Source organism: Raphanus sativus, chromosome 9 (assembly GCF_000801105.2).
Source record: "Raphanus sativus cultivar WK10039 chromosome 9, ASM80110v3, whole genome shotgun sequence".
NCBI lineage: Eukaryota > Viridiplantae > Streptophyta > Magnoliopsida > Brassicales > Brassicaceae > Raphanus > Raphanus sativus.
Window position 1 is genome coordinate 18,210,441 of NC_079519.1, and position 14,420 is coordinate 18,224,860.

A 14,420-nucleotide genomic window follows, 5' to 3' on the forward strand; every position below is an offset into this window, starting at 1 on the left:
ATCAAATTATACGAAAAGGTTATTGAAACGATTTCGTATGGACAAATCGACTCCTTTGAGTACTCCAATGGTTGGTAGATCTCTCAATGTTGAGAGTGATCCTTTTAGGCCCTGTGAAGATAGCGAGAAGATATTAGGTCCTGAAGTACCTTATATGAGTGCTATCGGTGGACTTTTATACCTAGCAAACTGTACCAGGCCTGATATTGCTTTTGCAACTAACTTTCTAGCAAGATATAGCTCTGCTCCCACTCACAGGCATTGGAATGGAATAAAACATTCATTTCGTTATTTACAAGGTACAGTTGACTTAGGGTTAATGTATTTTAGAAAACCTGAGTTTGGTATGGTTGGTTTTGCAGGATACTTATCAGATCCTCATAAGGCTCGATCGCAAACCGGCTATATCTTTACAATTGGTGGAACCGCGATCTCTTGGCAGTCCCAAAAACAAACTCTAGTTGCAACTTCATCAAATCATGCAGAAACTATTGCGCTTCATGAAGCATGTCGAGAATGTGTGTGACTGAAGTCAATGAGTCACTACATACAGGATTCAAGCGGAATAGTTAATAAGAAAGAGCCAACAAAATTTTTTGAAGATAACTCGGTTTGCGTCGCTCAACTCAAAGAAGGTTATATCAAGAACGACAGAACAAAGCACATCCCTCCAAAAATTTTCTCGTATATTCGGGAACTCGAGAAAAATAAAGAAGTGGACATTGAATATGTACGGTCATGCGACAATCCGATTGACTTGTTCACCAAAGCTCTTCCGACTACAACATTCCGAAAACACGTCTACGGTATCGGATGCGTCGTCTGTGTGACCTATGAAGAAAAAGCTATGTCTATTATTCTCAGGGAGAGATTACGTGAGTGTACTCTTTTTTCTTTGTCATGGTTTTTATCCCATAGAGTTTTTTCATGACTAGGTTTTTAACGAGACACTACGTAATACAAGATGAATAATCAAGGGGTAGTGTTATAAATATGTGATTATTCATCAGATACTTGTCTCACATCTGGTAGTTATGTCATTGTCATCATACATATGTCCGATATATAATTTTGTCATTTTCCTTATAGTCGGTTGTTTTACCTACTAGTTTTCACTATAAATACCTCTCCTTTATGTTGTATTTGATTCAATGAAAAAATAATAAAGTTGTCAGTCCCTTTCTCTTCTATTTTAATCTCAGCTCTCTCTCTTTCCTACGTTTGTGTTTACACACATAAAAAAAGAAATACAAATTATAATATTCTCTTATTCAAGAAAGAGCAATGTGGTCCCATCATCTCACCATAATTTCTACCTTTATTTACAACAAAAAAACAGTTTTTTATTTCTGATCTAACAATACAATTAGGATCATGTTTGAACGTACACTTATGCACAAAATGATAGTTGAGAAATGCACTTACCGATTATAACTACTTGAGAAATTAATATTTATTTTTATGAAAATCATTAGATTTTGTTTATTCCTTACCAGTTAGACTAATTTATTTCTAGTTTTACAAAGTTAACACTTAATTGGGAAATTATTTTACACAAACAATATTTAATTATTAAATTGCGTTTTACAATTTTTCTTCTTTTTAATTATTAGACCTCAACCGTTGGGTACCTAAACGAATATTTCTTAAGCATATTGTCTTTTTGACCGGGACCGGGAGCATGTAGTTAAGTGGTAAAGGGAAGGATTTAAATGTCACTATATTTCAGGTTTGGTTCATTTACCAAGCGAAACTAAGTCATATTTTCTTGATCATTTTACATAAAGATGGCTGTTATTCTTTGGTTTGTTTAAATATTCGAAAAATATCTATCTGTGAACTATACTTCCTATCCGGAGATCAGATCTATATTTTTAATAGACCCGGATTTAACATGTTTTCTACAAAATCATATTGTCTTTTGTTTTACTTCTATCTTATATAACTTGATTTATTTTCCAAGTGAGGTAATTTCTTCACTGCTCTTTTATGTGGAGCCAAATGATAGGTTTAAGCAAAGTTTCCTTAGGAGTTACATCGAACTATGGAGAAGTTTGCTAAAAGTATCTGAAGACTTTATTAAAGCGGTTGTAGAGAGAGAGGCTTGACAGATTTGCACTAACAAACTATGAAGCACTGTCAGATTTGTTTGACAGATATGCACTAGCAAAACCGTACAAGTTGAAGTTTGGTTAAGCTCCGGCGGCGGTTTTCTGATGTTTTTTGATGTGTTGCTGATTGCGAGCACTGTTAGCTTTTTTTACTTGACATCATTTTACTTGCCAACCTTATCTCTTAATTAAGAGTATTTCCAACTCCTTTATTTTTCACTCTGAAATATAATTTAGAGTAAAAATGGTATTATATTTCTCGTTTTATAACAGAATGAAAAATAGGTTTATTCCAAATATAGAGTAAATTATCTTTTTGTTTATCGCGCTATTTTTTTACTGTACCATTGAAGCAAACTCTAACTCTATTATAGAATCACTTTATTTTAGAATTAAAAATATATCAAAAATAGAGGAAAAAATATATCAAACATTCAAATTTTAGGAATTTTGTTTAGTTTTACTAAACAAGATCTTTAATCGTAATACTATTTATTTCTTTTTGCTATCTACAAATTTTTTGAATTTTTTTTAGTTTTATTCTTTAATAATTAGACAAATTTTTATATCAAATTTTTTATTTTATACAAGTTAATTTTAATATATCTTAACCAAAATAAATGAAAATCTATTTACGATTATAATTTTAAATATATACATATGTATTCTTAAATATATACATATGTATTTTTAAGTACAAGTTGATTTTTTGTAATTTGAGTCAGTTAGTACAGACCTATTGCGTACCTCTTTTTTGTCAACACCTATAACACCTGTTCAAAATTACGCTAGACATTAGTCGGGCGGTAATTCTAGACCTAGCGAGTTACCAATAAAACAAATGATTATTAATGTTTTTTATCCTTCATTAAAAATGAGAATAAAATTAATTAGTATAAACATAAAAATGGTATCTTGAAAATAGTATTAGTGGCAATTTTCCTTTATTCTTAAATATATACATATATATTCTTAAATATATACATATGTATTTTTAAGTACAAGTTGATTTTTTGTACTTTTGAGTCTACAGACCTATTGTATACTTTTTTTTTGTCAACACCTATGGCATACCTCTTAAACATTACTCGACTTGAATCTGTATTTTATGATAGTATAATTTGCTATGTATGATTTGCTGAAAGAGACAACATACAAAAGTAAAATAAATTTGGTAGAATATAAAATAAGTTTCTTTGGTAAATTTTACACCAAGAGAGAAAAAAAGACTTATTTGTATAGTCAGTCTAAAATAAAATTTCTGCAATACATGTCTCATAACATGGAAACAAGAGCTTCAAAGAAAGCTTCTTTGGAAATTGCCAGAAGAAAACTTGGAAGCCAAACCTTCAGCCATACCATCAGCATCAAGCTTAACCTTCTGTCTCCCGGCGGAGAGGTCGTTTTCACGGTCCCATGGCTTCCATGGATGGTTCCCCACCCACTCGTCCTTTTCATTTTTCTCTTTGGACGAAGACAAAGACGAAGACAATTTCTTCTTCTTCTTGAGACGGCTTGAAGATGAAGAAGTAGACTCTTCCCTGTGCTTCTCTACCAAAGACTTTGATCTTTTCTCTTTGTTGTACTTGTCCACAAGATCAGCATCTAGGCTTCTTTTCATATTCACCTCTTCATTTGAAGCAAGCGCATTCGCCTTGTTGTACGCCTCTAAGTAGCTGCATTACCGGAAAGAACAATGATATAAGAAAAAAGCTAAGAAACTGCAATCACAAAATCACTGCTACTAGATTGATGAGAGGGTGGTACCCTACTCTCAACCAGTATGCAGAAATAGCCTACAATCTGCTATGTTCAGTCCTAGGGTAGTCATAGCAGAACTATAGCTAAATACTGAACCTGATAAGATTGAGACAATGTATGTTCAGCTCTATCACAAAACAACCTCTTGAAACAAACAAGTGGTTTGTGTCATAGTGTGTTTCGTACTTTTATCTTTACGAACGCAGCCCTCACCAACTGCATTCAAACCACCTCACTAGAGCTACACTCAGTTCTAGGCTAGTTATAGTAGTTATATGGCTAAAGTTTGAGTAGTCAGACGTCTGCAAACAGAGAGACACAATGCGACTTTGGCGCTAACTATCACAAAATATACTCGTGGATCCAAAATGTAGTTTCCAAGTGCTAGCGAGAGGTTGAAATATATGTGTATTCTTACTTCATCTTTGCTCTTTCAGCTTTGTCCATAGGAGTATCAGTCCAGGCTGTAGTGTCTCCGCGTCCTTCTCTAGCATTTCTGCTAAATGTCGTGGTTGATTGCTGCACAGGCACCCCGGTCTGCAAACGAAGAAGTCCAGATGAGACCGAATTTCTGAAGCCTATAAAGATAGTTAAAAAAGAAAAGGGTTTCCGAATTCAAGTGTGGTTTCTCTCACCTTTCTTTCAGGAGGAAGGGTCGTCATCCACTCGTCTCTTTTAGGTACAGGTTTAACCTCGGTTGCTGCTAGGAGCTCTGCATCGCCTTCCATTGATATGCCTGCACACCAAGAAATACTCCATTACTAATTCATCACCATAAAGACAACGAGATTAAAGAGCCTGCATGGCATTGTGAATCATCATTGTCACCTTGGGATCTTCTCCACTGTGCTGCTTCTTGCATTGAGCGTAATTCAGCCTGAGGAACAAGTACACCATGTTTCTTAAGTGATTTACACAGAGTAGATAGAAGCGATCAATTCAGATGGAAAAATACCTTAAAAGCCTCCTGTTCCTCCTTGAGTTTAATCTTGTCATCCATAGCTTTTCGCTGCAGAACATAATCTATTAGATATAAACGATTTCACGTTTAGGACAACCACATAGAAAGAGATGAATAGAATATATGCTAGCCTAGTGATTCAGAAAGCATAGAAGTTTAGAACCTCACCTTTTCTGGATCTTGTAAGTCTTTGAAAGCTTTATTCAGCAAAACGAAAGCTTCCTGAGCTTGCGGATGAGAGCATTTGTCTGGGTGGACTAAAAGAGACAGTTTCCAATATCTGCACGCCAAAGTTGTCTTAGTTTCTTGCATATTATTGGCACATCATATTAGAGATCCTCAATAAGTTATAGCTACATCAGGAAAAATGGCAGAGATCTCAAAGTTGAAAACATAAGTTCCTAAGCGCCTACATCACAACTTATGTGTCGTCTAGAAGCAATGGCAAGATGTCTATACTAATCATGAAACTGATTATTAAGCAAGTTTTTAGGGACTACCAACCATTTTTCTTGATCTAATAATGTACCAGAAACCCTACCTCTTCTTCATGCTATCAGCAGCCATATTGTGGTTCACTCCTAAAACATCGTATGGGCTATCAGCTTCAGCTTCCATGATCCGTGTCACCTGCTCATGTGAGGCGTATGAGTTGCCACTCTAGAGAATACATGGATTGAATTTTTAACGTCAGAAGAAAACTAAGTAAGAACCTCTTCAAATCGCTCTGCCTCGTTTGACGATGCAACTTCTGCAACAACAGCAGGTGGAGCAGGTCCAATAAAATATGCCGAATCTTCTTCTAGCTCAGCTTCTCTGAAGCATTTTCAAAAGAATCATTAATTAAGAAACGAGTTAACCAAATTAAAAAAGTTGATAATCTCTGAAATGGCAGTCGATTAAACGCACCTGAGTTCAGCTTGCGCTTCTGTTAGCTTTGCTGCTGCAGCAAGTAGCTCAGCCGATGGCATTGCAGGTCCAATCACCCTAAAATAAAATTACAACAACATCATGCTTGGTTCTCGATAAAACTTTTTAAGTTTATTAACTCAAAGCGTGAATCACCTTTTCTTTGGACCAGCAATATCATCTGCTCCACGAGTGTTCTCATCTGCTACAGTAGTAGCTGCTTCACTCTTCTTCAAAGGGGCAGAATCATCAAGGGTTTTCTCAACTTCTTCCTCGACGCCTTTAATTAGATGTCCGACCACATCTAAAGAAGGAGAAGCACCTGGTGGCAACAAAAAGACTCTATCCCCACGTTCCTTTAACTTTAAAGATAGAAACAGCTTCTTCAACCTCTTCTTCAAAGCGATCTCCGAAATACCCTTTATATCAACCGCTTGCCCATCATCTATCATTTTCAAAAGCTACCCACAAAAAAAAAAAGCATAAACGATCAAAAAAACTTTATGAATCATTTAACACAAGGCAATGAAATATCACCATTACCTGTTTCAAATCATTGCCAACGTTAGGAAACTCTATGAGCATCTCCTTTACAACTGTTTCAGGATCATCCTCTTGATCAGACATGGACTGAGACTCTGAATCAGACTGAGACTCGTAGTCACGCTTCTTCTTCTTCTTCGTCGTCCTCTTCTTCCTATCTTTCCTCTTTCTCTCCATCTTCTTCCTCTTCTCTCTCTTCCTTCGCTCGTAACTTCCCTCGTTGCCTCTCCGCCGCTCCTTTCTTTGCTTCCTCCGCCGCTTTCTAGAAGATGAATCGGAGTCATCGGAGGTGTAAGAGGAACAAGACGACGAAGATGCAGTTTCATCATCCGAATCAGTATCTCTCTTCCTGTGCTTACCCATTTGTTTCAATCCCTGCAAAATCAAAAATCCAAAACCAATCATAAACCCTAGAAATCGAAAATTGATCGTTAAGCCAGTAAATACCTAATTAAACATCTGGAAACTTGAATTAAGCTAAGCAATAAAGACCCAAAAGCTAAAAATCGAAACTTGAGAGACATACAGAGAGATCATGATACTCCAAATAGCGAATCTGGTTGAATAAGCGGAAGCAAATAAACCCTAGATTCCCCCTTTCAACGATTACATATAAGCTCAGACAATACCTTTGAATCGAGCGACGGCGACAAAGTGGCGCAGATGATCTACAGTTAAACTTCACGTTTACGAGCTCTACAGCATCGGAGAGTTTTTTTTTTTTTTTTTCAAAACAACGAAAGCAATGGAGATTATTTGCGAAAAGAAAATACTCTAAAAGGTGAAAGCAGGAAATATATATATATATATATATATATATATATATATATATCTTTTTAATTCTTCTATATACCGTAAATACAATTTGGTTTACACCGAACCAACTAATTGTAGAAACTACTTCCATATTTTAAAATCTGCCCAAACCGGCATAAAAACATAGGAGGATAATAAACGAATGTGGTCCGAGTGAAGATAACCTCCATCTCTCTCTGTAGAATTCTCTCCTACCACTCTCTAGAAACTTCAGCACAAAATTGATGATTGGTGACTGGGAGTGTATCTAAACTGGACCGACCCAGTGGTTAGACCGGATTCAACCATGAACCAATCATATAGCCGGGTTGGGTTTAATAATTGGTTCGACTATCAACCAGTCATGTAATCTAATTGAATATCAAAGTTATTAAATTGATAAAAACCATTAAAACTATCAAAAATCTACAAATCATTCATATGAATATAAAACTAGTTTGTATTTGCAATATTTTATGTGAAAAAATTATTTATATTTTAATTATGTACAATATTTAATATTTACGCTAACTAAAAATATACTAAACCAGATTATTGAACTAGATTTGACCTAGTCAAGCCATATTGAAACGTGACCCAATTCAACTTCCGGTCTGCTTTTAAAAACACAGGTGGCTGGTGGCTCATTATCGTCGTTACCAAAAAGGTTCGGGGAAAAATGATCATATTGATAAAGTTTTGTTGAGAGAGAGATAATGCCTTGGGAGACATTTGAGAGATCGAGATTCAGATGAGATGGGCTATCTAGAGTACTTTCAGAGTGACATTCACGCGTCATCGCAGTCCATCGGACCCGCTGTGACCTACACGTGTCACCGTCTCCTACCATCGTTCGCCGAGCCACACCGGCAGTCTGCCGCTGGGAAGCCGCCGCCACATTGTTGCCGCACTTCCACCGCCACTAGTGATATTCACGGTGAGCCGCCGCCGCCTTGGTCTGCTGCCAGTGACTGGCCGGTCATTGGTGACTCACCGGCGACTCGTGACTAAACTCGTCGATCAGTCAAAGCGGTTGGTTTAATACAATTGATTTTTGGTTTGGATAAACAAGACTGGTTATGAGAAACTGATTTGGCTGAAATTTAATCGGGTTTCTTATTGAAATTTATTTTGGTTAGGTTAACCGAGTGTTCTAACTGAAGACAAATTTGGTTTAAAAAAACAGTTGGTCAATTATGGTTAAGGATTGGCAGTGGGTCAGAATTGACAGGGTAACTGTTGATGTTTCATTGGCTTTGACCAACCATCGTTTACCCGTTTTTAACCATTCAAATGGCATTTTTGACTCAATTTTTGTCCTAATTTCAGATTTGAAGTCTTTTTGAGAATGTGGAGTTCATATATACTTTTTCTCCGAGTTGTTTAAGTGAGGGGTATTCCATTAAATCTTGTGCTAGTGTAGAACTCTTTCTATGGTAATTTAGTGTCGAAGCATGTTACGTCTGTTTGAGTTGAGTATTGCGTGATAGTTAGAGTATTCAGTACAAACCGGAATTAGGGATCTAAAGAATTTAACTGTTGATTGGATTGTATGATGCTGAGTGATATTATATATACATATATATAGTTATGAATAGAGACTATGTGACGAGTGTGGGGATTCAGAGATGTCCGAGCTAATGACGCTAGTGTGTGGACCAGAGACGTATGAGCTAGTCATGCACCTTGTATGGTGCGGGGTTGAAAGACATCTATCAGTCTGATCGAGTTCTACAATTTCAAAATGCTTAGTTTTTTCGAATACTATATTTTTTAGATTTTGTACGAAAGTAATGTACAACCAAATCTTATAGTTCTAAAATAATATATATATCCCTTAGAGCATGATTATCCGTTGGATTCTTATTGGATTTCTTAATGATTATTTAAGTATATAAGTGTACATTAGTGGACTTAAGAAATATATTAAGAAAATGTTCGATTTTGTGCCTCCATTAGTAGTTTCTTAATTAAGGGTTTTTAAAAAAAAATAGAATTTTCTTAAGATAATTTATTTATTAAATAAAACATATAAAAATATAACATTTCCAACATAGGATTTTAAAATAAAAACATAAAAACAAAATATAATAAAATAAACGAGGAAAAATAGAAAGAAACATCCGAGCTCAGTTGTTGGCTTCATCACGTCCAAATTTACGCCATATATGTTCCACCAAATCAGCCTTCAGTTGTCGATGCATGTGTTTATCACGAATTATAGTTCGAGCACCCATCATATTGGTGATATTTGAAGGCCTATACTGTGATCTTCTCCTTGTTGGAACTCTGAATCATCAAAAGGACGGTATCCATCTCGTTCGTTTTCTACTATCATATTATGGAGTATGATACATAATCTTTCCAATTTTGACTTAATCCCAAAAAAGTGCTGGATTTTTAATAATGGCAAAGCGAGCTTGTAAGACTCCAAAAGCACGCTCGACATCTTTTCGGACACCTTCTTGATGGTGAGCAAATAAAGCCGCTTTTGGACCTTGTAGTATTGGAATAGATTGGATAAAAGTTGTCCATTTCGGATAAATACCATCAGTGATATAGTAAGCCAAACGATACTCACTTCCATTGACAGAGAAAGTAACTTGCGAAGCCTGACCATTTATTATGTCATCAAAAACGGGTGAGCGATCAAGAACATTGATATCATTTAAGGTACATGGAGGTCCAAAAACGCATGTCATATCCATAAATCATACGAAGCAACCGCGTCTAAAACGATTGTGGGTTTAGCCGAACCACGTGAATATTGACATTTCTAAGCGGTGGGACAATTCTTCCACTCCCAGTGCATACAATCGATGCTTCCTATCATCCCGGGAAATCCACGTCGCTCACAATTAAAAGTAGACGTTGAAGATCCCCCGGTGTTGGTCTTCTTAGGTACTCATCGCCAAATAAATTTATTATTCCTTCTACAAAATGTTCCACACATAACCGAGCAGTAGTTTCACCGAGTCAGAGGTATTCGTCAACAGCATCAGCCGCAAAACCATACGCAAAGACACGAATGGCTGCTGTACAATTTTGAAGTGCAGAGAGACTACGCCTTCCGAGAGCATCTTTCTTTTGTCGAAAGTATTCAACTTCATTGGAGAGTCGATCAACGATACGCATGAACAGTAGTGACTTGTTCATTCTAAATCGTCGTCAGAATAGATTTCCAGAATATGTTGGAGTTTCACTGAAATAATCATTCCATAAACGTAGATCGTCTTCTTCAAAATTTCTTTCGATATGAACTCGTGTGTTCCTTCTTCCCCTTTCTTCTTGTTGATTGATGGACAAATTTTCTAATATTTGATCAAAAATGTTGATCAAAATATTGATCAAAATTTTCATCATCTTCTCCCTCTCCCTCAAACGTGTTATGAGAAAAAGATGCCATATATGTGATCAAAATTTAGTAAGTGTTTTGATTTTTTTTTTGTGAATAATTAGAAGGAGAGAATGAGTCAATGAGAGTTTTAGAAGGAGAGAATAAGTCAGTGAGAGTTTTAGAAAGAGAAAATGAGTCAATGAGAGTTTGTGATGATCACGGAGAGTTTTGGTAAGGAGATGATAATAGAGAGTTTCTGATGAGTTGAAAGAGTGTTTTGTGATTAAGATGAGAAGGAGAAAAACATTTGTTATATAAGAAGCACCTTGAAATGTTGAATAATAAGCATTTGTTATATAGACATACAACTGCAACTCTTCTTATCACTCGTGACACACAAATACAAACGAAACCAAAAGCATCACTCGTGACTTGAAAAGCACACATACAAACCAATTAAGACAGCTTGTGACACTAAACTACAAAGAACATGTGACACTATCAGACAAACATCACAATGTGACTTGAGTCACACTAAACTACAAACAGCTTGTGACACTAAACTACACAACTCGTGCAAACTTCTCTAGCTTAATGACACCATCTCCTGAAGATATGAAGCCTTTGTCGTGGAAGCCTTTGTCTCTCAAGCATACTATAGTGTGTATATTTCAAATGGTCCTGCAATCATATACATGTAAATGCATCAGTGAACAACTCGACTATATATATAGACCAGAAACAGAACATAAACATTTCACATTAACACTGAAGCAATATTTCACATTAACACTGAAGCACTATTTCATATTAACACTGAAGCACTATTTCACATTAACATTGAAACAATATTTCACATAAACATATCATAAAACCGAAGACAGTTAGACCAAAGACACTCGTTTAACCCAACATATCTGAAATTAGCTTATTATTTAGAGCTTCTTCATATTCAGTTAGAGAATCTTTCTTGGCAATGAGCCTGTCAAGCAAACTCATCTTCGAAAGTCTCTCCTTCGCTGCCAAGTCTCTCTCTTTAATAGACCACATGGTCTGAAACTCAGAGGCTGACAGGTGATCTGCGATGCTTCTCTTACCAGAGGCTCTTTTGGCTGCCTTAACGCCAGGAGGTCGGTTGGTTGGTTCATCACCGAGGTTGGAAGTTGCTTGAGAGCTTTCTGATTGTGCTCCATCATCACACTTTCTCTTCTTACCACTTTCAACTTATTCCCATTTCTGGTCATTCCTCAGCTCCTCCCAAGCATGGTGAAGATTAAATTTAATCTTCTGATCGTCGTAGAAGATTTTATGTGCCATTTTTACAGTATCATCCTCACTCTGACCACTTGTTCTCTGTCTTGTTGCAGCCGCATAGGTTCCACAAAACTTGGATACAAGATCCTTCATCTTCTGCCACCTTTGCTTACACTGAATGACTGATCGCGTTTCACCTCTTGCCACCTTTGGACTTGCTGCGAAGTACGCTGCAATGCGTTGCCAGAAAGCACCTGCTTTCTGCTCGTTGCCAACCACAGGGTCCTTGCTAGTGTTTACCATGCGCTAATGAGGACTAGATCAGCTTGAAGGAATGGATGTTGGTGACTGTTAAGGAAGGAATGGATCTTGTTGACTGTTCAAAAGTTCAACAAAATTGATGGACTGACTATATGGATTCGTAGAATCCATATCCTAAAATGTCAGAGAATAGAGAAGGCAGAAGAAATGTGTTTTACGAGGAATAAAAGAGAAGAAGAAGACTGTTCTAAAAGATGAAAATGAAAGAAACAAAGCATCGGGCTTAATAGAGGAAAAGAGAAGAAGAAGATCAAGTTAGATATGGGTCTTTTAATTGCATTTACTCTTTGAGTTTAGTTGAGTTGAGATGAGTAGACATCTATCTAACTTATTTATTACTACCACACAGTCCTAATGTAACACTAAAAGCAGCATTCATCGAAGCAATTACTACCACACAGTCCTAACTATAACAAGCATTTATTTAACCTAACTACTATCCATACGAAAGCAATTAGTAAAAAGTAAGCGAATGAGGAGCTGCACTAACCTCACCGAGAGTCTTTTCTAGTGGTTGCTTCTTGAAGTTACAGGAGGAGGAGCTTCAGTAGAGAACTCAAAGCCTGTGAGGCAGAAGGAGTCCATAGAATGACAAAAGTCCCTGCCATAGTTAACAACACAAACTGTAATCAACACAAACTATAATTAATCTTTCAATCAACACAAACTGTAATGAATCTTACAAGTTATTTTACAATCAACACAAACCGTAATTAATCTTTCAACAACATCCTAGTTCATACGCCTTCACAGATCATAACAGAACACTAGTGTGAAGATTAATGTCAGTGTATCCTCATGACTTTTTAACTAAACAATCAGACAAAACCCACTAAACATGTAATCAATTTCAATCAAATACCAAAACTTTACAACCACCTACAAAACTAGAAACCGTAATCGCCTATAGTCCAAGAAAACCTAATAGATATACCCTCTCAAACCATGCAGATAAGATCGAATGTAGCTTAATTAAGCAGAAGCAGAGATGTATCTAATATTGAATCGACGATGGATGGGGATTACCTTAATGATACAGGTCTTCACCAGCGCTGCGTTCACCATACAGAGAGTGTAGTCTTCGGTGGTGGGTTTCGATCGGTTTCTAACAGAGAAGACGATGACGACCGAGAGAGTAGTCGTCAGTGGTGGGTTTCGATTGATTTATGACGGAGAAGACGATGAGGAAAGAGACAATAGTCGTCCGTGGTGGTTTTGATCGGTCTTCTGATGGAGAAGACCACAGCCGCCGGAGGAGACGCCGTGAGGAGAGTCATCGTCTGTCGCGGTTTCGATCATCGTTTTGATCGCCTCCATTGGGTCAGAGAAAACAAGAAACCGACACAAATGAGAGAAAGAAAGAAAAGAAAAAAAATACAACGCTTCCCATGCTGACGCGTGAAAAAAAAACCCACTTTAAAAACGCTCTCACAACACTTTCATTAAGGATCGGTTATGGACATTTTATTTTGTTTTGAATTAATTAAATGGGTAATCTATACTATTAAAGTACAAGCATGTTTTGGATTTTTACTCTTTTTACCCCTACCAAATAACTTTTCCTTTGTATTCATTAAGGGTATTCTGGACATTCTACGCTAATTTCTTCTTAATTATTTTTTGATTTGTCATTAATCACCGGTTTCCTAATTTAATTTCGGCCTGCGATTATTTCTTTGTTTGATACTGCATCGATTATTTCCATGTTTGATACTGTTATTAACCACCGGTTTTCTAATTCTAAAATTATTAATTTTGACAACAATCATTATCATTTAGAACGATTTTGAAAAATATAAATATATTTTAAACAAATTTCCAACTTATGATCACCGAATTTGTCTTATCATTAGAAAAAATCACAATATTAAAAATACCGGGTTACAAACCGGTAATTCGTTCAACCGCAGGTCCGAGTCGGGTTTCAAAACACCGATCAAAACTATAAAACTGTTATATTGATTTATATTAAAATATCTAATTCAAAATTAAAAACCTAAAAATACATGTACAATATAGTTTTAACCGAATATAAACCCGGATATAAAACACATATATGAGACGGGTTATATAAATGCATATACAAGACGGATTATATAAATGTGATTATATAAAATTTTCACCAAATATAAACCCGCCTTTGAAAGCGCGGGTCAAAATCTAGTTACCCTTAAAAACTCAGTTAAGGTGCTGCGATAATTATGGTCTTATATACTAAAACATAAGTCACCCAACCAATAATAATTTGCCATATAGTTTAAGAAAAAAAATATTTAATAAAATCAAATAAAATAGAAAAAGGAAGTGACTAAACCTTATGCATTACGTGTGTTTTTGAATATTTACCAAAAGTAAATATTTTCTTAGGCCACCTCTCCATCGGCTCTTTTTTTTGTCTAACTCGGTTCTTTTTTTAAGAACCTACGAT

The 14,420-nt window shown here is 36.1% G+C and overlaps 2 protein-coding genes across 2 annotated transcripts; both read right to left on the reverse strand.

The window, feature by feature from the left end:
* Positions 1-3,270: 3,270 nt before the first annotated feature.
* LOC108829934 (uncharacterized) lies at positions 3,271-7,063 on the reverse strand. The gene is made up of 12 exons (XM_018603536.2): positions 6,915-7,063; positions 6,286-6,660; positions 5,899-6,203; positions 5,743-5,820; positions 5,547-5,649; positions 5,375-5,463; positions 5,002-5,113; positions 4,828-4,881; positions 4,701-4,749; positions 4,508-4,608; positions 4,291-4,409; positions 3,271-3,787 (listed from the first exon to the last, which is right to left on the reverse strand). Exons 2-12 carry the CDS (start codon positions 6,646-6,648, stop codon positions 3,409-3,411), a joined length of 1,752 nt encoding a protein of 583 aa, XP_018459038.2. The 5' UTR covers positions 6,649-6,660; positions 6,915-7,063; the 3' UTR covers positions 3,271-3,408.
* A 4,578-nt stretch (positions 7,064-11,641) lies between these two features.
* LOC108829921 (glutathione S-transferase T3-like) lies at positions 11,642-11,974 on the reverse strand. The gene has a single exon (XM_056994857.1). It carries the CDS (start codon positions 11,972-11,974, stop codon positions 11,642-11,644), a length of 333 nt encoding a protein of 110 aa, XP_056850837.1.
* Positions 11,975-14,420: the final 2,446 nt, after the last annotated feature.

Bases quoted from the DNA above. Each gene is read 5' to 3' on its own strand.
- LOC108829934 (XM_018603536.2), bottom strand. From the start codon at position 6,648: ATGGGTAAGCACAGGAAGAGAGATACTGATTCGGATGATGAAACTGCA. The intron at 5,114-5,374 runs GTAGGGTTTCTG...TTTGGCGTGCAG, and splicing joins GCTGATAGCATGAAGAAGAG to ATATTGGAAACTGTCTCTTT. The intron at 4,609-4,700 runs GTGACAATGATG...CTTGGTGTGCAG, and splicing joins ACAGTGGAGAAGATCCCAAG to GCATATCAATGGAAGGCGAT.
- LOC108829921 (XM_056994857.1), bottom strand. From the start codon at position 11,974: ATGGTAAACACTAGCAAGGACCCTGTGGTTGGCAACGAGCAGAAAGCA.